This window comes from Bombina bombina, unplaced genomic scaffold (genome assembly GCF_027579735.1).
Source record: "Bombina bombina isolate aBomBom1 unplaced genomic scaffold, aBomBom1.pri scaffold_976, whole genome shotgun sequence".
Lineage (NCBI taxonomy): Eukaryota > Metazoa > Chordata > Amphibia > Anura > Bombinatoridae > Bombina > Bombina bombina.
The window spans coordinates 69697-94950 of NW_026512832.1; the positions used below are offsets into that span (position 1 = coordinate 69697).

At 41.7% G+C, this 25254-nt stretch overlaps 1 protein-coding gene across 1 annotated transcript in view; it reads right to left on the bottom strand.

Moving 5' to 3' along the window:
* The window catches only part of LOC128644546 (disintegrin and metalloproteinase domain-containing protein 17-like), a gene marked incomplete at its 3' end in the record, with an annotated part of 63760 nt that overhangs the window by 33846 nt on the left and 4660 nt on the right, over positions 1-25254 (bottom strand). The window contains exon 2 of the mRNA XM_053697124.1: positions 21676-21762. Coding sequence (XP_053553099.1) covers positions 21676-21762 — 87 coding nt within the window. The remainder of the gene's footprint in view (positions 1-21675; positions 21763-25254) is intronic.

The window sequence follows — 25254 nt, forward strand, 5'->3', positions numbered from 1 at the left end:
ATGTACACCGAGCGATATTGCACTAAAAAAAAAAAACAACCCCCCCATGAAGGCTCTTTACACCTCAGCAAACTGAGGTACCCTACCTGCCAACCAGAGACACAAACAGCTTGTCAAAGTAACCCTGTCGGTCTCAAAAATCAATCAGCACAGCTGATGCCGCTCTAAAAGCGGAAGAGACAGAGAGTCATGTGACTTTTTTTTTTTTAAACACTGCGCAGCAAGAGAAAGCACGCGTTACAAAGCCGGCAAAAGCTTAACTGGAAACTGACTTGCGATTCCTCTGCAATCAGTGCCGTTCTTAAAGCCATACTTAATCACAAATGCACCACTTAATGGCCCCTTAGAACCACCAGTTGAAAAGCAAATAAACACTGAGCCACAGATAACGTTAACCCTTTCCTATCCATAAGAGGGTTAACCCTTAAGTCTCCATATACATTTCCTGTGCCTGCACACTGCCAAAATAAAATAAAAAAAACTTACTAAGGGTTTAACATATCTCATTAAAATAAAGCAGCAAAAACCTTTTAAGTGCAAGTCTCCAAGACCTAGAAGACAAAAGCACTTACCTGCACATCCAGCTGTCCTGCAGGTAGACAGCTTACAAGGCGTGAAAGGACACATTCTCCTTACAGAGAAAAAGAAAGAACAGAGTAACCAACTCTGGTTTTCTATACCAAGGGCAGCAAACCTGTCAAAAAACCAAGCAAGGACTACCTCACAACTTTCTAACTGCTTAAAAGCCACAACTAATCTACTGAAGAGATTAACGTGGACACAGTTAAACCCAAAAACTTGCTTGTAGGTCAAATTCTTCAGACACCAAACTTTATCTCCCCCACTGACAGAGGCAAAGAGAATGACTAAGGATTATGGGTAGGGGAGTGACATTTAACAGCTTTGCTGTGGTGCTCTTTGCCTCCTCCTGTGGGCAGGAGTGATATTCCCCACTAGTAATTGAATGACGTTATGGACTCTCCATATCTTGTGCCTCACCACTAACCCTTTCTTTTAAGTTTCTGAATTGTACAGCTCTAACTCCCCCCCAAACAATTCCTTTCTTTCATGTAATTGACAAGAGTCCATGAGCTAGTAACGTATGGGATATACAATCCTACCAGGAGGGGCAAAGTTTCCCAAACCTCAAAATGCCTATAAATACACCCCCACCACACCCACAATTCAGTTTTACAAACTTTGCCTCCTATGGAGGTGGTGAAGTAAGTTTGTGCTAGATTTCTACGTTGATATGCGCTTCTCAGCTTTTTTGAAGCCTGGTTCCTCTCAGAGTGCAGTGAATGACAGAGGGATGTGAAGGGAGTATTACCTATTGAATACAATGGTCATCCTAATGGGGATCTATTTCATAGGTTCTCTGTTATAGGTTGTAGAGATTCCACTCCTACCTCCCTTTTCAGATCGACGATATACTCTTATATACCATTACCTCTGCTGATTCTCGTTTCAGTACTGGTTTGGCTATCTACTTTATGTAGATGAGTGTCTTTTGGTAAGTATGTTTCCTGTATTTAAGACACTCTCAGCTATGGTTTGGCACTTTATATTTAAAGTTCTAAATATATGTTTTTACTTATATTTGCCATGATTCAGGTTTATCAGTATATTTCCTTTTTGCAGACTGTCAGTTTCATATTTGGGAAATGCATTTAGAAAAAAAAATTCTTACCTGAAGTTTTCAAATTGACTCTCTTTTCAAAATTGCGGGCTGTTATGCTATAATTTATTGCGTCATTCTTGGCACAAGAATTACGTTTGTAGACGTAATGCCGTCATTTTCGGTGTCTTAGTTGGCGCCGAGTTTTTTCACGTAGTTGCGTCATCTATGACGCTTGTGTTTGTTGCAGACGTTCTTGGCGCCAAAAAATATTTTGGCAGTTGGGCGTCATACTTGGCGCCAAACTTTTTGACATTATTTAAGACTTCATTTCTTTTTGCTTCTGGTTTCCAGAGGCTTATTTTGTTTTGCATTTCTTTCCCATTTCTGAAACTGTTATATAAGGAAATTGATAATTTTACTTTATATGTTATTTTTTCTCTTACATATTGCAAGATGTCTCAAACTGACCCTGTTTCAGAATCTACTACTGGAATCCTACTGCCTGATGCTGGTTCTACCAAAGCTAAGTCCATTTGTTGTAAACTTGTGGTAACTGTTCCTCCGGCTGTAATTTGTGATAGTTGTCATGACAAACTTTTACATGCAGACAATATTTCCATTAGTAGTAGTCCATTACCTGTTGCTGGTCCTTCAACAACTAATGCTCAGGATATTCCTGTTAATGTGAGAGAATTTGTTTCTAATTCCATTCAGAAGGCTTTGTCTGTCATACCGCCTTCTAATAAACGTAAAAGGTCTTTTAAAACTTCTCATAAGATTGATGAATTTTAAATGACCGACAACATTCTGATTTATCTCTCTCTGATGAGGATCTATCTGGTTCAGAAGATTCTGCCTCAGATATTGACACTGACAAATCTTCATATTTGTTTAAAATGGAGTATATTCGTTCCTTATTAAAGGTGTTGATTGCATTAGATATGGAGGAGAGTAGTCCTCTTGATATTAAAACTAATAAACATTTAAATTCGGTTTTTAAACCTCATGTAGTTATTCCTGAGGTTTTTCCAGTTCCTGATACTATTTCAGATGTGATTTCTAGGGAATGGAATAAACTGGGTGGTACTTTTACTCCTTCTTCAAGGTTTAAGAAATTGTATCCTTTGCCTTCTGATAGATTGGAGTTTTGGGAAAAGATCCCCAAAGTTGATGGGGCCATCTCTACTCTTACAAAGTGTACTACTATTCCTACGGCAGATAGTACTTCTTTTAACCCCTTAATGACCACAATGTACCCTTTATGTCACTGGTCGTTAAGGGTTTTTTCAGGACATAATAGCACAAGTCTAACAAGAACACGCTATTAATGCCCTCCCTCCAGCAGGCTTTGTGGAATAGAGCAGTCTCAACGCTGGTGGCAAGACCGCGCTATAAAACAATCAAGTCCCAAAAAAAGTACAGGGTACGTCGCTGGTCCTTAAGGGGTTAAAGATCCTTTAGATAGGAAACTTGAATCTTATCTAAGGAAGGCTTATTTATGTTCAGGTCATCTTCTTAGGCCTGCTATTTCTTTAGCAGACGTTGCAGCTGCTTCAACTTTTTGGTTGGAAACAGCGCAACAAGTACCAGATCATAATGTGTATAGCATTGTTACGTTAATTCAACATGCTAATAATTTCATTTGCGATACCATTTTTGATATCATTCGAATTGATGTTAGATATATGTCTTTAGCTATTTTAGCTAGAAGAGCTTTATGGCTTAAATCTTGGAATGCTGATATGACCTCTAAATCAACGTTGCTATCTCTCTCTTTCCAAGGTAATAAATTATTTGGTTCTCAGTTGGATTAGATTATTTCAACTGTCACTTGGGGAAGGGAGCTTTTTTGCCTCAGGATAAAAAAATCTAAGGGTAAATTTAAGGCTGCTAACCGTTTTCGTTCCTTTTGACAAAATAAGGAACAGAAACCTGATCCTTCCCCTAAGGGAACAGTTTCCAATTGGAAGCCTTCTTCAGTCTGGAATAAATCCAAGCCATTTAAAAGATCAAAATCCGCCCCCAAGTCCGCATGAAGGGGAGGCCCTCATTCCAGCCCAGCTGGTAGGGGGCAGACTAAGATTTTGAACATGGTCTCTCAGGGGTACAGAATAGGTTTCAAAGTAAGGCCGCCTGTGAGAAGTTTCTTTCTCTCACGCATTCCAGTGAACCCAGAAAAAGCTCAGGCTTTCCTGAAGTGTGTTTCAGACCTGGAGTTGTCTGGGGTAATTGTGCCAGTTCCTTTTCAGGAACGGGGTCTGGGGTTTTATTCAAATCTGTTCATTGTCCCAAAGGAGGAGAATTCTTTCAGACCAGTTCTGGATCTAAAAATTTTGAATCGTTATGTAAGAATTCCAACATTCAAGATGGTGACTATAAGGACTATTCTGCCTTTTGTTCAGCAAGGGCATTATATGTCCACAACAGACTTACAGGATGCATATCAGTTCCTGAGATTCTCTTTTCTAGACAAGCATTACCAATTTGTTGCTCTTCCTTTTGGCCTAGCAACAGCTCCAAGGATCTTTTCAAAGGTTCTCGGTGCTTTACTCTCTAATTAGAGAGTGGGGTATTGCGGCGTTTCCTTATTTGGTCGATATCTTGGTACTTGCTAAGTCTTTAAGTTCAGCAGAATCTCACACAAATCAACTAGTGCTGTGTCTTCAAAGACATGGTTGGAGGATCAATTTACCAAAAAAGTTCTTTGATTCCTCAGACAAGGGTCATCTTTTTAGGTTTCCAAATAGATTCAGTATCCATGACTTTGTCTCTAACAGGCAAAAGACATCTGAAATTGGTTGCAGCTTGTCGGAACCTTCAGTTTCAATCATTCCCTTCAGTAGCTATGTGCATGGAGGTTTTAGGTCTCATGACTGCAGCATCGGACGCGATCCCCTTTGCTCGTTTTCACATGAGACCTCTTCAGCTTTGTATGCTGAACCAATGGTGCAGGGATTATACAAAGATATCACAATTAATATCCTTAAATCCCGATATTCAACTATCTCTGACTTGGTGGTTAGATCACCATCGTATAGTTCAAGGGGCCTCTTTTGTTCGCCCAACCTAGACTGTGATCACAACAGATGCAAGTCTTTCAAGTTGGGGAGCTGTCTGGGGATCTCTGACAGCGCAGGGGGTTTGGAAATCTCAAGAGGCGAGAATACCAATCAATATTTTGGAACTCTGTGCGATTCTCAGAGCTCTTTAGTTTTGGCCTCTACTGAAGAGAGAACCGTTCATTTGTTTTCAGACAGACAATGTCACAACCGTGGCATATGTCAATCATCAGGGTGGGACTTACAGTCCTCAAGCTATGAGAGAAGTATCTTGGATACTTGCTTGGACGGAATCCAGCTCCTGTCTAACTTCTGCGGTCCATATCCCAGGTATAGACAATTGGGAAGCGGATTATCTCAGTCGTCAGACTTTTCATCCGGGAGAGTGATCTCTTCACCCAGATGTGTTTTTTCAGATTGTTCAGATGTGGGGGCTTCCAGAAATAGATCTGATGACTTCTCATCTAAACAGGAAACTTCCCAGGTGTCTGTCCAGGTATCCTCAGTCGGAAGCAGTGGATGCGTTGACACTTCCGTGGAATTATCAACCTGCTTATATTTTTCCGCCTCTAGTTCTTCTTCCAAGAGTGATTTCCAAAATCATAATGGAGCATTTGTTTGTACTGCTGGTGGCTCCAGCATGGCCACACAGGTTTTGGTATGCAGATCTTATTCTGATGTCCAGTTGCCAACCTTGGCCACTTCTGTTAAGGCCAGACCTATCTCAAGGCCCGTTTTTCCATCAGAATCTCAAATCATTAAATTTGAAGGTATGGAGATTGAATGCTTAGTGCTTAGTCATAGAGGTTTCTCTGACTCAGTGATTAATACTATGTTGCAGGTTCGTAAATCTGTGTCTAGAAAGATTTATTATCGAGTTTGGAAGACTTACATTTCATGGTGCTCTTCTCATAAATTCTCTAGGCATTCTTTTAGAATTCCTAGTATTTTACAGTTTCTTCAGGATGGTTTAGATAAGGGTTTGTCTGCAAGTTCCTTGAAAGGACATATCTCTGCTCTGACAGAAAAATTGCTAATCTTCCTGATATTCACCGTTTTGTTCAGGCTTTGGTTCGTATCAAGCCTGTCATTAAATCAATCTCTCCTCCTTGGAGTCTAAATTTGGTTTTGAAGGCTTTACAGGCTCCTCCGTTTGAGCCTATGCATTCTCTGGACATTAAATTACTTTCTTGGAAAGTATTGTTCCTTTTGGCCATCTCTTCTGCTAGAAGAGTTTCTGAATTATCTGCTGTTTGTGAGTCTCCTTTTCTGATATTATATATTTCATCAGGCGGTTTTGCTGAATTAGTTTACATTTTTACCTAAAAGTTGTGAACTCCAACAACATTAGTAGAGAAATTGTTGTCCCTTCTTTGTGTCCTAATCCTAAGAATTCTCTGGAGAGATCTTTACATTCTTTGGATGTGGAAAGAGCTTTGAAATATTATGTTGAAGCTACTAAAGATTTCAGGAAGACGTCTAGTCTATTTGTTATCTTTTCTGGTTCTAGGAAAGGTCAGAAGGCTTCTGCCATTTCTTTGGCATCTTGGTTAAAGCTTTTGATTCATCATGCTTATTTGGAGTCGGGTAAATCCCCGCCTCAGAAGATTACGGCTCATTCTACTAGGTCAGTTTCCACTTCCTGGGCTTTTAAGAATGAAGCTTCTGTTGATCAGATTTGCAAAGCAGCAACTTGGTCTTCTTTGCATACTTTTACTAAACTCTACCATTTTGATGTTTTTTCTTCTTCAGAAGCAGTTTTTGGTAGAAAAGTTCTTAAGGCAGCTGTTTCAGTTTGATTCTTCCGCTTATAATTTCAGTTTTTTTTTCATTATAAAGATTAAAACTTTTGATTTGGGTTGTGGATTAATTTTTCAGTGGAATTGGCTGTCTTTATTTTTATCCCTCCCTCTCTAGTGACTCTTGCGTGGAGTTCCACATCTTGGGTATTTGCTATCCCATACGTCACTAGCTCATGGACTCTTGCCAATTACATGAAAGAAAACCTAATTTATGTAAGAATTTACCTGATAAATTCATTTCTTTCATATTGGCAAGAGTCCATGAGACCCACCCTTTTTATGGTGGTTATGATTTTTTTGTATAAAGCTGTCAGGGTTTTTTCCCTGTTGTGTTTGCCATGTGCTGCTGGCAGCCATTTTACTCACCTCTCTTCCTGACAATGGTGCATTGTGGGGGATGCTGCTCAATTCCTGCACTTCTTTTTATGGCCAGACTGGTGTGCATCATCCATGTGAGACAGGATGCAGTCTCAGAATTGTGATGTCATCACTTATTATTTCAAGGGCCTCTGTTCAGTATGCTTTGCCTTTGCGTTGTCTCAGACCTGTTTGTGAGAGCTCCTGTGTATTACCTGGCTGCCTGACGTCCTTTCTGGTTCCTGATCCCTGGCTTGTTCCTGACTCTGCTGTTTTCCTTGTTCCTGATTCCGGCTCGTCTGACTATTCGATTTGGCTCCTGACTCGGCTCGTCTGACTACCAGCTCTGGTTTTGATTCCTGGCTTGTTATTTGACTTGTGGACTTTTTTTATTTTTTGATATTAATAAAGGTGTGATTATTTTTGCACTTCTCGTCTCAGTCTGATTCCTGGCACCCTGACATTACGCAAAGGCCATGAATCCTGATGGTGCTAATAATCCACCTTTACCTGCCATCATTTCCACAATGGATGTACAGGATCATCGCTTGGATCAATTTGCACTAGCCCTGCAAACCCTGCTGACTCGCACTGCACATTTGGACCAAAGTGTCCCGAAAGTTATGGCTTCTCCTGTTTCCGCTGCTGCACCTATGCCTACCAGGTGCGGGCATTATGAGTATCTTGTAATGCCCTTTGGCCTATATAAAGCTCCTGCTGTTTTTCAGGAATTTATTAATGATGTCCTACGAGATATGTTGCAACAGTGTGTTGTGGTGTACTTAGACGTCATCCTCATACACTCACCCACACTTGAGGCTCATCGTTCTGATGTTACACGGGTTCTTCAGAGACTACGTGAAAACGGCCTGTTTTGTAAACTCGAGAAATGTGAGTTCCATCAGACTCAAGTAACCTTCCTAGGTTATGTTATCTCCGTTGCAGGGTTCTCCATGGATCCTGACAAGTTATCTGCAGCTCTGCAGTGGCCTCGCCCAGTTGGTCTTCGGTCTATTCAACGTTTTTTGGGGTTCGCCAATTACTATAGAAAGTTTATTAAAAACATTTCTTCCTTGGTCAAACCTATCACAGACATGACCCGTAAAGAGAATGATTCACTCCATTGGTCACCTACTGCCATTAAGGCCTTTGATAGTCTTAAGACTGCCTTTGCTGCCGCTCCAGTTCTGGCTCATCCTAACCCTGTCCTGTCTTTCGTTCTTGAGGTAGATGCGTCTGAGACTGGAGTAGGTGCCCTCTTGTCTCAACGTCCTACACCTGACGTTTCCTTGCATCCGTGTAGTTTCTTCTCTAAGAAATTGTCTCCAGCGGAGTGCAATTATGAAATTGGCGACAGGGAATTACTGGCCATAATTTTGGCACTGGAATGGAGGCATCTTCGAGGGTACTAGCGTGCCAGTGCTCATTATTACGGACTACAAGAATTTAACTTATCTATCTGAAGCAAAACGTTTGTCGCCCCGACAGGCCAGATGGGCGCTATTTTTGTCTCTGTTTAATTATGTGGTCTCCTACCTGCCTGGTAGTAAGAATGTTAGGGCTGACGCCCTCTCTCGACAATTTTCACCTCTGTCCAAGGAGGAGTCTGTACCTACTCCTGTTATACCTCCTAACCATATTTTGGCTACCATACGTACTAATTTAACTTCTCCCTTGGGGGAGGAGATCCTGGCTGCACAAACCAATGCACCTCCTGAGAAACCTAATGGTAAGTGTTTTGTTCCTGAGAATCTTCGAACTAAACTTTTGCACACTTACCACTATCCTAAAGCCACAGGTCACCCAGGCAAGAACCAAATGATTTAGTCTGTCACTCGACAATTCTGGTGGCCAGGTCTTCATTCTGATGTTGCTGCATATGTTGCCTCCTGCTCAGTTTGTGCACAGAATAAGACTCCTTGACGTCTTCCTGTGGGGGTCTTCAACCTATTGCTAATGGTGAGCGTCCTTGGACACATCTTTCCATGGACTTCATTGTCGAGCTCCCTGTTTCCAATGGCAATACTGTTATCCTTATGGTGGTTGACCGTTTTTCTAAAATGTCACATTGCATTCCCTTGATGAAGCTGCCTACCGCTCAGGAGCTTGCTTCAATTTTTGCCCGGGAGGTCTTCCGTTTACATGGGTTACCCAAGGAGATAGTGTCGGACCGGGGTAGCCAGTTAGTCTCCAGATTTTGGCGTTCCTTTTGTGCTAAAATGGGGATCCAGCTTTCCTTCTCCTCTGCATATCACCCTCAATCCAATGGGGCTGCGGAACGGTCTAATCAAGCTCTGGAACAGTTCCTCCGTTGCTATGTCTCAGATAACCACAATAATTGGTCTGAACTGTTACCTTGGGCAGAGTTTGCTCGTAATAGTGCTATTAATGCTTCCTCTAAGATATCCCCGTTCATGGCGAATTATGGGTTTCAACCATCCTTGTTGCCCGATTCTTTCATGTCTCAGGGTATTCCGGCTTTGGAGGAGCATCTCCGGCAACTCCGTTCCACGTGGGTGCAGATTCAGGATTGCCTTCATCGTTCTATGCAGCGCCAAAAGTTCCAGGCTGATCGTAGGCGTCTGCCCGCACCTTCCTACCAGATTGGTGAGAGAGTTTGGCTGTCCTCCCACAACTTGAACCTTCGTGTGCCTTCCAATAAATTGGCTCCCCGTTATGTTGTTCCTTTTTCGAATACTCCAACGGGTTAATCCTGTGGCCTACGCATCTCCAATGTTTTTCATGTCTCCCTCTTGAAACCATTGGTTTGTAATCGGTTTACCACTGTGTTGCCTCGTCCCCGTCCTACAGTATTTGGTCCGTGTACAGTATTTGGTTCACTGGAGAGGCTACGGTCCGGAGGAGTGTTCTTGGGTTCCCTCCTCTGATGTTCATGCTCCCGCCCTCCTCCGTGCCTTCCATGCCCGTTTCCCCAATAAGTCTTTTGTCCTCCCGCAGGGGAGGGGTCGTTGAGGGGAGGGTACTGTCAGGGTTTTTTCCCTGTTGTGTTTGCCATGGGCTGCTGGCAGCCATTTTACTCACCTCTCTTCCTGACAATGGTGCATTGTGGGGGATGCTGCTCAATTCCTGCACTTCCTTTTATGGCCAGACTGGTGTGCATCATCCATGTCAGACAGGATGCAGTCTCAGAATTGTGATGTCATCACTTATTATTTAAAGGGCCTCTGTTCAGTATGCTTTGCCTTTGCGTTGTCTCAGACCTGTTTGTGAGAGTTCCTGTGTATTACCTGGCTGCCTGATGTCCTTCCTTGTTCCTGATTCCGGCTCGTCTGACTATTCGCTTTGGCTCCTGACTCGGTTTGTCTGACTACCAGCTCTGGTTTTGATTCCTGGCTTGTTATTTAACTTGTGGACTTTTTATTATTTTTTGCTATTAATAAAGGTGTGATTATTTTTGCACTTCTCGTCTCAGTCTGATTCCTGGCACCCTGACAAAAGCACAATTATTCCAATTCCTTGTTGATGCTTTCTCTCCTTTCTTATCACCCCACTTCTTGGCTATTCGTTAAACTGAATTGTGGGTGTGGTGGGGGGGTGTATTTATAGGCATTTTGAGGTTTGGAAAACTTTGCCACTCCTGGTAGGATTGTATATCCCATACGTCACTAGCTCATGGACTCTTGCCAATAAGCCAATCCGGTTATCCTCAGTCGCTTTCAAGTTCTTTCATTGGCTACGAGGTGGGGGTGTGTGTCAGCAAACCATACTCATGTGATCCATAGCACGTTGAAGATTTTACTCTGTCGTTGCGGCTTGTACTGATATCAAATGTCCATATGACAACTAAGTAAGAACTGGGTATGACAAATCCTGATGCTGGTAATATGCTAAAAACACTGATCCTCAGCCAATGTACTTGCCAGATACTGACACTACTGTGGCCTCACCGGATCTAATAATTACCAATAATTCACTTTCTCCACACTCTACGTACGTTTCGTTCCTGCACTGGAACTTTTTCAAGAGTGAAAAAGTTCCAGTGCAGGAACGAAACTTACGTAGAGTGTGGAGAAAGTGAATTATTGTTAATTATTAAATCCGGTGAGGCCACAGTAGTGTCAGTATCTGGCAAGTACGTGGGCTGAGGATCAGTGTTTTTAGCATATTACCCGCATCAGGATTTGTCATACCCAGTTGTTATTTAGTTGTCATATGGACATTTGATAACAGTACAAGCCGCAACGACGGAGTAAAATCTTCAACGTGCTATGGATCACATGAGTATGGTTTGCCGACACCCCCCCCCCCCCCCCCCACCTCGTAGCCAATGAAAGAACTTTTAAGCGACTGAGAATAACCGGATTGGCTTAACTTGGGACACACACCCTATTCATCTGGTGCTGGATACGCTGACTGAATGCTCGGTTCGGCTGGGAGAGGACACTGAAGCGGGTTTGCCGTAGTTTTACTGTGTTTATCGTGCCGTTTTATATTTTACATAGTGTTAGTGTCATTCTTTTTTCAAGACCAATATTAAAAGAGTAACGTTGATCTACACTTGGATGCGTTTGTGCGCTCCTGTTTTTCTTCTTCTTGTTTCAGCATGGCTATGCAACTAATTTTGCTTATTTTTGAAAAATTATTTTAAAATACTTGCCAGCAATTTTTAAACTTTTTTTGTGCAAACTATATTACTTAATTTGCCCCTTTTAGTATATGCACTGATCAACATGTTTTATGGCACTTTAAGTCTCCTGTTTAAAATCTTAGCTTTCTCCCTTCTACATCCACTTTCTGTCTTTCACTATCTTCCCATATTGTCATTTGTTCATGTCAACCGCCAAAGTTTTCTACCTTCTGTTCATTACTTGCTCTACTTTCTGCCAAGGACGTCTCCTATCTACCATTTTTGGTATGCCATCTGGGTCCTCCTCGATCCCTTAACCACACAGGTTGTTCAGTAACTGGAGCAGATACGCTTGCCATCCTATAGTACTAGGTTCACTATTTAAAGGGTCACTAAACAAAACCTCATAAAATATTGATGTGTAGTAAAACAAAAGAAAAAACGAACATTCCTTTCAATCATTTTTTTTCCCAACACTTCCTATAATTTAACGCTTAAAAAATCCTTTCATTGCCAAGCAGAAGGTGGCGCATCCTTCAGGGTTCTGAAACTGACCCTGTAACATGCATTGTCTGTTCATTCCCAGAGATCATTTATTTCTATCCTTACTTGGTCACAGAAAAAGATAAGTTAAACACATTGAAGCGTTTCAGGGGTAGGTTAACAATCTGCAAAAAAAATGTAATTTTTACAAATCAACAAAATTAAATGTTTTTATTTATTCTGTACTTGCTGCTATGTACTTTGCAGAGTACTTTGGACTGAAGATAGACAAGTCCACTGAGTTTGCCTTTCTCAGATCTCCAGTGACCTATAAGTTTGAATTTAATTAATTTGACAGCTGAACAAATAAAATTAGAACAATTAACGTTTTGCATTATACCTGCAAAAACTAAAAATGTTTAGAACTCTTTTTAAAGCTAGCTATAAAATCTGCAGTTGGTAAACACATTGGGCTTGATTTATCAATCAAGGGTGGATAGGGGCGTACAATATTCGCACCAGCTCCCTTCTGGCATGCATCAATCCGCTGCCCGAATTTAACATTACACTTGAGCGCTATTTTGCATGGCCAATCCTGCACGGGGAGGAGCTGTCAATCTCACTGGTTGAACGAGATCAGGGAGATTGAAATTCTCCACCTAAGAGGTGGATAAGAGGGTAGGAAGTCTGATGACTGCAGGCTCTCTTGCGAGTACGTGTAGTCGAAGAGAGGAGAAGGGCTTGATAAATCATGTGCTGCGTTACTAAGCTTAATTGTATTCTACAGTAAAACTGTTATCTTTTACCCTTTCTCTATATGTAAGGGGCACTTGCAATTTACCTGCTATAAAAAACAAATTATGCTTACCAGATAATTTAATTTCCTTCTGTACAAGGAGAGTCCACGGCATCATTCCTTACAGTTGGGAAATACTGAACCTGGCCACCAGGAGGAGGCAAATACACCACAGCCAACCTCTCCCACTTCCCCTATCCCCCAGTAATTCTGCCGAGGGAACAAGGAACAGAAGGAGAAATATCAGGGTATAAAAGGTGCCAGAAGAAAATTATAATTTAGGGGGCCGCCCATCTGAAAATATGGACGGGGGCCGTGGACTCTCCTTGTGCAGAAGAAAATTAAATTATCTGCTAAGCATAATAATTTATGTTTTCCTTCTTAATACAAGGAGAGTCCACGGCATCATTCCTTACTGTTGGGAAACATACCCAAGCTCTAGAAGACACTGAATGATAACGGGATGGACAAAAGAGAGGCGGATCCTAATCTGAGAGCACCACAGCCTGCAATACCTTTTCCCCAAGGTTGCTTCAGCTGAAGGAAAAACATCAAACTTGTAAAATTTAGAAAAAGTGTGCAAGGATGACCAAGTGGCTGCCTTACAAATCTGCTCCATAGAGGCCTCATTCTTAAAGGCCCAAGAGGAAGCCACTCTAGTAGAACGAGCCATAATTCTCTGAGGAGGTCTATGACCCGCAGTCTCATAGGCTAAGCGGATTAGACTCAACCACAAATAAGTTTTAAACAAAAAAGATAAGGAAGTCGAAGAGACCTTCTGGCCCTTACGCTTCCCAGAGTATGCCACAAATAAGGAAGAAGCTTGTCTAAAATCCTTAGTAGCTTGAAGATAAAAAACTTTAAGGTGAGAACCATATCCAAATTATGAAGCAAATGTTTCTTCGAAGAGGAAGGATTAGGACACAATGAAGGGAACACAATCTCTTGATTGAAGTTGCGGTCTGACATGACTTTAGGGAGAAACCCTAACTTAGTATGGAGGAAAGCCATGTTGCAGTCTGACACGACTTTAGGGAGAAACCCTAACATAGTACGCAGGACAGCCTTATCCGAATGGAACATCAGATAAGGAGGATCACATTGTAAGGCGGCAATCTCAGATACTCTGCGCGCTGAAGCAATAGCCAGCAGAAAGAAAACTTTCCAGGACAACAACCTAATATTGATTTCATGCATAGGCTCAAACGGAGCCCCTTGCAAAACTTGAAGAATCAGATTCAGACTCCAAGGGAGAGCAGAAGATCTGAACACAGGTCTGATCCTAATCAGAGCCTTAACAAAGGACTGGACATCTGGAAGCTCAGAAAGTCTCTTGTGCAGTAAAACAGATAAGGCCGAAATCAGACCCCTCAGGGAACTGGCCGAAAGACCCTTCTCCAGACCATCCTGAAGAAATATCTGAATCCTGGCAACCTTAACTTTATGCCAAGGATATCCACGCTCTTCACACCAGAATAAGTAGGTTCTCCACACCTTATGATAGATGCGACGGTTAACCGGCTTACAAGCTTGAATGAGAGTATCAATAACTCTCTCAGAAAACCCTCTGTTGGCTAGACTAAGCGTTCAATCTACACGCAGTCAGCCTCAGAGAATCTAGATTTTTTATTTTTTTTTAAATTCCTTTGAAGGCAAAAAAAGGGAAACACAAAATATTATAATCAGCCTCATAGAACTGTTAATACAAGTAGTTCATAATGCCTTAAAATCTGTGTTACACTTAAACTGAAAATAAAAAAAATTGTACTTTCTATTTGAATTCCCTTTTATAAAACAAAACCTCAAGAAAAAAAAAAAAAAAAGTAGAAAATGTCCCCTCTCTCTCCTTAACATACCATCTATGAGACCTACCATACTCCAAGTAAGACTAAGTCTGTATTTCTAATTGGAAATATCATGATATCATGTTCTTCCTTAGAAAGTGATTTAATTAAGATTGACCATTTCCCCCAAAAAGAGCACACTTGTGATTCTACATTGGTATCTGTATCTCTCTGTTCAATTATGCATTGCTTTTTAATAAAACTCATAAATTCTGTGAATTTCGGTATTGCCTTATCTTTCCACTTATGGAAGATGAGGCTTCTTATGCACAAAATGAAAGAGTTAATAAGTTTATTATAGGGCAGGACGATATTGTGAGGAAAGAGGAGGACTATACTATGTTTGGAAAAAGTAAAAGGAGATATTTTTAGGACTGTGTTAATCCAATATTCTACCTTTAGCCAGTTACTGTATTTTCGGAAATCCCATAATATATGAGTAGAAAGCTTCCACACAGGTGGAAAGAGTCCAGCATGAAATGGGCCGAGAATAGTAGAAAGTAAAAAGATTTACTTTATTGGATATGCATTAAAAGTGCTGTGAGTTTTCACAGAGATTCAACCTATATCACAGCCATAAGCGAGGTCAGCCTAATAGCCCAACATCACACACTCCAACATGTTTCGTGCTGCAACAGCACTTCGTCAGGGATAGTAAGGGGTTAACTGTTCAGCCGTTATACACACTTTCTGTCCAATCAGAAATATGCACAGAAATTAGGACCAATTGCAGTACCTCAAGGGAAAACGTCATGTTGACTACTCAGGCTAATTGGCTTGTCTGCATTTTCTAATTTTACTTCGGTTGTGGACAACAGGTGAACAGAATAAAAAACATAATCGTTTGTATGTAAATGTAAAAATACAACATTAGACATTGGGATACTCATCTACAGCTCCTTGTATATATATATATATATGGATGAAGCCATTCTGAAAAAAATACAGCTTTATTAATAAATGAAAAATAAAATATAATAGACATGCTGCCTTTGTCCTTTTTTTTTATTTATAACACTAATAGTATATCAAACAACTTTTTTATATATATCTACATTTAATATGCATACATAATAGCAATATTAGTTGCGATGTGTAATCTCACATGTTCATAAACTGCTAACCATATTAAATTAGTGTATAAACTGTATCAATAATAAAAACATAATTTATGCTTACCTGATAAATTTATTTCTCTTGTAGTGTATCCAGTCCACGGATCATCCATTACTTGTGGGATATTCTCCTTCCCAACAGGAAGTTGCAAGAGGATCACCCACAGCAGAGCTGCTATATAGCTCCTCCCCTCACTGCCATATCCAGTCATTCGACCGAAACAAGACGAGAAAGGAGAAACCATAGGGTGCAGTGGTGACTGTAGTTTAATAAAAATTTAGACCTGCCTTAAAAGGACAGGGCGGGCCGTGGACTGGATACACTACAAGAGAAATAAATTTATCAGGTAAGCATAAATTATGTTTTCTCTTGTTAAGTGTATCCAGTCCACGGATCATCCATTACTTGTGGGATACCAATACCAAAGCTAAAGTAAACGGATGATGGGAGGGGCAAGGCAGGAACTTAAACGGAAGGAACCACTGCCTTTCTCCCAAAAACAGCCTCCGAAGAAGCAAAAGTGTCAAATTTGTAAAATTTTGAAAAGGTGTGAAGCGAAGACCAAGTCACAGCCTTGCAAATCTGCTCAACAGAGGCCTCATTTTTAAAGGCCCAGGTGGAAGCCACAGCTCTAGTGGAATGAGCTGTAATCCTTTCAGGGGGCTGCTGTCCAGCATTCTCATAGGCTAAGCGTATTATGCTCCGAAGCCAAAAGGAGAGAGAGGTTGCCGAAGCTTTTTGACCTCTCCTCTGTCCAGAGTAAACGACAAACAGGGCAGATGTTTGACGAAAATCTTTAGTAGCCTGTAAGTAAAACTTCAAGGCACGGACTACGTCCAGATTATGCAAAAGACGTTCCTTCTTTGAAGAAGGCTTAGGACACAATGATGGAACAACAATCTCTTGATTGATATTCCTGTTAGAAACCACCTTAGGTAAAAACCCAGGTTTGGTACGCAGAACTACCTTGTCTGAATGAAAAATCAGATAAGGAGAATCACAATGTAAGGCAGATAACTCAGAGACTCTTCGAGCCGAGGAAATAGCCATCAAAAACAGAACTTTCCAAGATAAAAGTTTAATATCACTGGAATGAAGGGGTTCAAACGGAACTCCCTGAAGAACTTTAAGAACCAAGTTTAAGCTCCACGGGGGAGCAACAGTTTTAAACACAGGCTTAATCCTAACCAAAGCCTGACAAAATGCCTGGACGTCTGGAACTTCTGCCAGACGCTTGTGCAAAAGAATAGACAGAGCAGAGATCTGTCCTTTTAAAGAACTAGCTGATAAGCCTTTGTCCAAACCCTCTTGGAGAAAGGACAATATCCTAGGAATCCTAACCTTACTCCATGAGTAACTCTTGGATTGACACCAATAAAGATATTTACGCCATATCTTATGGTAGATTTTCCTGGTGACAGGCTTCCGAGCCTGTATTAAGGTATCAATGACTGACTCGGAGAAGCCACGCCTTGATAGAATCAAGCGTTCAATCTCCATGCAGTCAGTCTCAGAGAAAGTAGATTTGGATGATTGAAAGGACCTTGTATTAGAAGGTCCTGCCTCAGAGGCAGAGTCCATGGTGGAAGAGATGACATGTCCACTAAGTCTGCATACCAGGTCCTGCGTGGCCACGCAGGCGCTATCAGAATCACCGATGCTCTCTCCTGTTTGATTTTGGAAATCAGTCGAGGGAGCAGAGGAAACGGTGGAAACACATAGGCCAGGTTGAAGAACCAAGGAGCTGCTAGAACATCTATCAGCGTTGCTCCCAGGTCCCTGGACCTGGATCCGTAACAAGGAAGCTTGGCGTTCTGGCGAGACGCCATGAGATCCAGTTCTGGTTTGCCCCAACGATGGACCAGTTGAGCAAACACCTCCGGTTGGAGTTCCCACTCCCCCGGATGAAAAGTCTGACTTAGAAAATCCGCCTCCGAGTTCTCTACGCCTGGGATGTGGATCGCTGACAGGTGGCAAGAGTGAGACTCTACCCAGCGAATTATCTTTGAGACTTCTGACATCGCTAGGGAACTCCTGGTTCCCCCTTGATGGTTGATGTAAGCCACAGTCGTGATGTTGTCCGACTGAAATCTGATGAACCTCAGTGTTGCTAACTGAGGCCAAGCTAGAAGAGCATTGAATATTGCTCTTAACTCCAGAATATTTATTGGGAGGAGTTTCTCCTCCTGAGTCCACGATCCCTGAGCCTTCAGGGAGTTCCAGACTGCGCCCCAACCTAGAAGGCTGGCATCTGTTACAATTGTCCAATCTGGCCTGCGAAAGGTCATACCCTTGGACAGATGGACCCGAGAAGAGAATCTCTGGTCTCTTGATCCAGATTTAGTAGAGGGGACATGGGGAGTAATCCCCATTCCACTGACTTAGCATGCATAATTGCAGCGGTCTGAGATGCAGGCGCGCAAACGGCACTATGTCCATTGCCGCTACCATTAAGCCGATTACTTCCATGCACTGAGCCACTGACGGGCGTGGAATGGAATGAAGGACACGGCAAGCATTTAGAAGTTTTGATAACCTGGACTCCGTCAGGTAAATTTTCATCTCTACAGAAGGAGACTCTTGTGAGTGGTGATAGAGAACTCTTTTCCACGTTCACTTTCCACCCATGCGACCTCAGAAATGCCAGAACTATCTCTGTATGAGACTTGGCAATTTGAAAGCTTGAAGCCTGTATCAGGATGTCGTCTAGATACGGAGCCACCGCTATGCCTCGCGGTCTTAGAACCGCCAGAAGTGAGCCCAGAACCTTTGTAAAAATTCTCGGGGCAGTGGCCAACCCGAAGGGAAGAGCTACAAATTGGTAATGTGAAGGTAGGCATCCTTTAAGGCCACTGTGGTCATGTACTGACCCTCTTGGATCATGGGTAGGATGGTCCGAATAGTTTCCATTTTGAATGATGGAACTCTGAGGAATTTGTTTAAGATCTTTAGATCCAAGATTGGTCTGACGGTTCCCTCTTTCTTGGGAACCACAAACAGATTTGAATAAAATCCCTGTGCTTGTTCCGTCCGTGGAACTGGATGGATCACTCCCATTACTAGGAGGTCTTGCACACAGCTTAGGAATGCCTCTTTCTTTATCTGGTTTGATGATAACCTTGAAAGATGAAATCTCCCTTGTGGAGGAGAAGCTTTGAAGTCCAGAAGATATCCCTGAGATATGATCTCCAACGCCCAGGGATCCTGAACATCTCTTGCCCACGCCTGGGCGAAGAGAGAAAGTCTGCCCCCCACTAGATCCGTTTCCAGATAGGGGGCCGTTCCTTCATGCTGTCTTGGGGGCAGCAGCAGGCTTCCTGGCCTACTTGCCCTTGTTCCAGGACTGGTTAGGTTTCCAGGCCTGTCTGGAATGAGCAACAGTTCCCTCTTGTTTTGAAGCGGAGGAAGTTGATGTTGCTCCTGCCTTGAAATTTCGAAAGGCACGAAAATTAGACTGTTTGGCCTTTGATTTGGCTCTGTCCTGAGGAAGGGTATGACCCTTGCCTCCAGTAATGTCAGCAATAATTTCCTTCAAGCCAGGCCCGAATAAGGTCTGCCCCTTGAAAGGAATGTTGAGTAATTTAGACTGTGAAGTCATGTCAGCTGACCAGGATTTAAGCCATAGCGCCCTACGCGCCTGGATGGCGAATCCGGAATTCTTAGCCGTTAGTTTAGTCAAATGAACAATGGCATCAGAAACAAATGAGTTAGCTAGCTTAAGCATTCTAAGCTTGTCAATTTCATTCAATGGAGCTGTCTGGATGGCCTCTTCCAGGGCCTCAAACCAGAATGCCGCCGCAGCAGTGACAGGCGCAATGCATGCAAGGGGCTGTAAAATAAAACCTTGTTGAATAAACATTTTCTTAAGGTAACCCTCCAATTTTTTATCCATTGGATCTGAAAAAGCACAACTGTCCTCAACCGGGATAGTGGTACGCTTTGCTAAAGTAGAAACTGCTCCCTCCACCTTAGGGACCGTCTGCCATAAGTCCCGTGTAGTGGCGTCTATTGGAAAAAAAATTCTAAATATAGGAGGTGGGGAAAAGGGCACACCGGGTCTATCCCACTCCTTGCTAATAATTTCTGCAAGCCTTTTAGGTATAGGAAAAACGTCAGTACACACCGGCACCGCATAGTATCTATCCAGCCTACACAATTTCTCTGGAATTGCAACTGTGTTACAGTCATTCAGAGCAGCTAATACCTCCCCAAGCAATACACGGAGGTTCTCAAGCTTAAATTTAAAATTAGAAATCTCTGAATCAGGTTTCCCCGAGTCAGAGATGTCACCCACAGACTGAAGCTCTCCGTCCTCATGTTCTGCATACTGTGACGCAGTATCAGACATGGCTCTAACAGCATTTGCGCGCTCTGTATCTCTCCTAACCCCAGAGCTATCGCATTTGCCTCTTAATTCAAGCAATCTAGATAATACCTCTGACAGGGTATTATTCATGATTGCAGCCATGTCCTGCAAGGTAATCGCTATGGGCGTCCCTGATGTAATTGGCGCCATATTAGCGTGCGTCCCCTGAGCGGGAGGCGAAGGGTCTGACACGTGGGGAGAGTTAGTCGGCATAACTTCCCCCTCGACAGAACCCTCTGGTGATAATTCTTTTATAGATAAAGACTGATCTTTACTGTTTAAGGTGAAATCAATACATTTAGTACACATTCTCCTATGGGGCTCCACCATGGCTTTCAAACATAATGAACAAGTAGGTTCCTCTGTGTCAGACATGTTTAAACAGACTAGCAATGAGACTAGCAAGCTTGGGAAACACTTTAAAACAAGTTTACAAGCAATATAAAAAACGTTACTACGCCTTTAAGAAACACAAATTTTCCCAAATTTTGAAATAACAGTGAAAAAATGCAGTTACACTAACGAAATATTTACAGTGTATGTAATAAGTTAGCAGAGCATTGCACCCACTTGCAAATGGATGATTAACCCCTTAATACCAAAAACGGAATAACAAATGACAAAAACGTTTTTTAAACAGTCACAACAACTGCCACAGCTCTACTGTGGCTTTTTATTTCCCTCAATACGACTTTTGAAGCATTTTGAGCCCTTCAGAGAAGTCCTGGATCATGCAGGAAGAAGCTGGATGTCTGTGTCTGTAATTTTTGCTGTGCAAAAAAACGCCAAAATAGGCCCCTCCCACTCATATTACAACAGTGGGAAGCCTCAGGGAACTGTTTCTAGGCAAAATTCAAGCCAGCCATGTGGAAAAAACTAGGCCCCAATAAGTTTTATCAACAAACATATGTAAAAAACGATTAAACATGCCAGCAAACGTTTTAAAATACACTTTTATAAGAGTATGTATCTCTATTAATAAGCCTGATACCAGTCGCTATCACTGCATTTAAGGCTTTACTTACATTACTTCGGTATCAGCAGTATTTTCTAGCAAATTCCATCCCTAGAAAAATATTTAACTGCACATACCTTATTGCAGGAAACCTGCCCGCTATTCCCCTTCTGAAGTTACCTCACTCCTCAGAATATGTGAGAACAGCAAAGGATCTTAGTTACTTCTGCTAAGATCATAGAAAACGCAGGCAGATTCTTCTTCTAAATACTGCCTGAGATAAACAGTACACTCCGGTACCATTTAAAAATAACAAACTTTTGATTGAAGAAATAAACTAGTATAAAGTATAAAACACCACAGTCCTCTTACGACCTCCATCTTAGTTGAGAGTTGCAAGAGAATGACTGGGTATGGAAGTGAGGGGAGGAGCTATATAGCAGCTCTGCTGTGGGTGATCCTCTTGCAACTTCCTGTTGGGAAGGAGAATATCCCACAAGTAATGGATGATCTGTGGACTGGATACACTTAACAAGAGAAACTATGTGTATTAGTCATTTTTGCACTAATTTACTGTGAAAGATGCTGTGACCTCTTTTTATAAACTTGTTCTTATTACACTTTATTGGATGTCACTTAAAACATAAAAGTAGCAAGTGATTACCACATGTTCATAGGATTACACTACCTGCTCTATCTGTACACCATATCCTTTCCATTGGGAATCCCAGGATGTGTTTCTGTAGATATCGTCCACTCTGTCAATCAACTCTATCTGCAGCAAGAGAAAACAACATTTATTAATCAGCAAAACGCTTTGCTCCTAAACGGTTTATGAAAACAGGCAAAGGGCTTGGTGTCCACAGGAAAAAACATAATTTATGTAAGAACTTACCTGATAAATTCATTTATTTCATATTAGCAAGAGTCCATGAGCTAGTGACGTATGGGATATACAATCCTACCAGGAGGGGCAAAGTTTCCCAAACCTCAAAATGCCTATAAATACACCCCTCACCACACCCACAATTCAGTTTAACGAATAGCCAAGAAGTGGGGTGATAAGAAAGGAGCGAAAGCATAAAAAAATAAGGAATTGGAAAAATTGTGCTTTATACAAAAAAATTATAACCACCACAAAAAGGGTGGGCCTCATGGAGTCCATGAGCTAGTGACGTATGGGATAGCAGATACCCAAGATGTGGAACTTCCACGCAAGAGTCACTAGAGAGGGAGGGATAAAATAAAGACAGTCATTTCCGCTGAAAAAATAATCCACAACCCAAATCAAAAAGTTTTAATCTTATAATGAAAAAAAAACTGAAATTATAAGCAGAAGAATCAAACTGAAACAGCTGCCTGAAGTACTTTTCTACCAAAAACTGCTTCAGAAGAAGAGAAAACATCAATACGGTAGAATTTAGTAAAAGTATGCAAAGAAGACCAAGTTGCTGCTTTGCAAATCTAATCAACAGAAGCTTCATTCCTAAAAGCCCAGGAAGTAGAAACTGACCTAGTAGAATGAGCTGTAATCCTTTGAGGCGGGGATTTACCCGACTCTACATAAGCATGATGAATCAAAGACTTTAACCAAGACGCCAAAGAAATGACAGAAGCCTTCTGACCTTTCCTAGAACCAGAAAAGATAACAAATAGATTAGAAGTCTTCCTGAAATCTTTAGTAGCTTCAACATAATATTTCAAAGCTCTTACTACATCAAAAGAATGTAAAGATCTCTCCAGAGAATTCTTAGGATTAGGACACAATGAAGGGACAACAATTTCTCTACTAATGTTGTTAGAATTCACAACTTTAGGTAAAAAATTAAATGAAGTCCGCAACACCGCCATATCCTGATGAAAAATCAGAAAAGGAGATTCACAAGAAAGAGCAGATAACTCAGAAACTCTTCTAGCAGAAGAGATGGCCAAAAGGAACAAAACTTTCCAGGAAAGTAATTTAATATCCAGAGAATGCATTGGTTCAAACGGAGGAGCCGGTAAAGCCCTCAGAACCAAATTGAGACTCCAAGGAGGAGAAATTGACTTAAAGACAGGCTTGATACGAACCAAAGTCTGTACAAAACCATGAATATCAGGATGATTAGCAATCTTTCTGTGAAAAAGTACAGAAAGAGCAGAGATTTGTCCTTTCAAGGAACTTGCAGACAAACCCTTATCCAAACCATCTTGAAGAAATTGTAAAATTCTAGGAATTCTAAAAGAATGCCAAGAGAATTTATGTGAAGAACACCAAGAAATGTAAATCTTCCAGACTTGGTAATAGATCTTTCTAGACACAGATTTACGAGCTTGTAACATAGTATTAATCACTGAGTCAGAGAAACCACTATGACTAAGTATTAAGCGTTCAATCTCCATACCTTCAAATTTAATGATTTGAGATCCTCATGGAAAAATGGGCTAGGAGACAGAAGGTCTGGCCTTAACGGAAGTGTCCAAGGTTGGCAACTTGCAATTCGAACGAGATCCGCATACCAAAACATGTGTGGCCATGCTGGAGCCACCAGCAATACAAACTAACGCTCCATTAGGATTTTGGAAATCACTTTTGGAAGAAGAACTAGAGGCGGAAAGATATAAGCAGGTTGATAATTCCAAGGAAGTGACAACGCGTCCACCGCTTCCGCCTGAGGATCCCTGGATCTGGACAGATACCTGGGAAGTTTCTTGTTTAGATGAGAGGCCATCAGATCTATTTCTGGAAGCACCCAGATTTGAACAATCTGAAGAAATACCTCTGGGTGAAGGGACCATTCGCCCGGATGTAACGTCTGGCAACTCAGATAATCCGCTTCCCAATTGTCTATACCTGGGATGCGAACTGCAGAAATGAGACAGGAGCTGGATTCCGCCCATACAAGTATCCGAGATACTTCTTTCATAGCCTGAGGACTGAGAGTCCCCCCTTGATGATTGACATATGCCACGGTTGTGACATTGTCTGTCTGAAAACAAATAAACGAGTCTCTCTTCAGAAGAGGCCAGAACTGAAGAGCTCTGAAAATCGCACGGAGTTCCAAAATTTTGATTGGTAATCTCGCCTCCTGAGATTCCCAAACCCCCTGTGTGTCAGAGATCCCCATACAGCTCCCCAACCTGAAAGACTCGCATCTGTTGAGATCACAGTCCAGGTTGGACGAACAAAAGAGGCCCCTTGAACTAAACGATGGTGATCTAACCACCAAGTCAGAGAAGAACGAACATTGGGATTCAAGGAAATTAATTGTGATATCTTTGTATAATCCCTGCACCGTTGGTTCAGCATACAAAACTGGAGAGATCTCATGTGAAAACGAGCAAAAGGGATTGCGTCCGATGCAGCAGTCATGAGACCTAAAATTTCCATGCACAAAGCTACCGAAGGGAAAGATTGAGACTGAAGGTTTCGACAAGCTGAACCCAATTTCAGACGTCTCTTTTCTGTTAGAGACAAAGTCATGGACACTGAATCTATTTGGAAACCCAAAAAGGTTACCCTTGTCTGAGGAATCAAGGAACTCTTTGGTAAATTGATCCTCCAACCATGTCTTTGAAGAAACAACACAAGTTGATTCGTGTGAGATTCTGCAGAATGTAAAGACTGAGCAAGTACCAAGATATCGTCCAAATAAGGAAATACCACAATACCCTGCTCCCTGATTACAGAAAGAAGGGCACCGAGAACCTTCGAAAAGATCCTTGGAGCTGTTGCTAGGCCAAAAGGAAGAGCAACAAACTGGTAATGCTTGTCTAGAAAAGAGAATCTCAGGAAATGATAATGGTCCGGATGAATTGGAATATGAAGATATGCATCCTGTAAGTCTATTGTGGACATATAATGCCCTTGCTGAACAAAAGGCAGAATAGTCCTTATAGTCACCATCTTGAATATTGGTATCCTTACATAACGATTCAATATTTTTAGATCCAGAACTGGTCTGAAAGAATTCTCTTTCTTTGGAACAATGAACAGATTTGAATAAAACCCCAGGCCCTGTTCCAGAACTGGAACTGGCACAATTACCCCAGCTGACTCCAGATCTGAAACACATTTCAGAAACGCTTGAGCCTTTACTGGGTTTACTGGAATGCGAGAAAGAAAGAATCTTCTCACAGGCGGTCTTACCTTGAAACCTATTCTGTACCCTTGTGAAACAATGTTCTGAATCCAAAGACTTTGAATCGAATTGATCCAAACATCTTTGAAAAATCGTAACCTGCCCCCTACCAGCTGTGCTGGAATGAGGGCCGCACCTTCATGCGG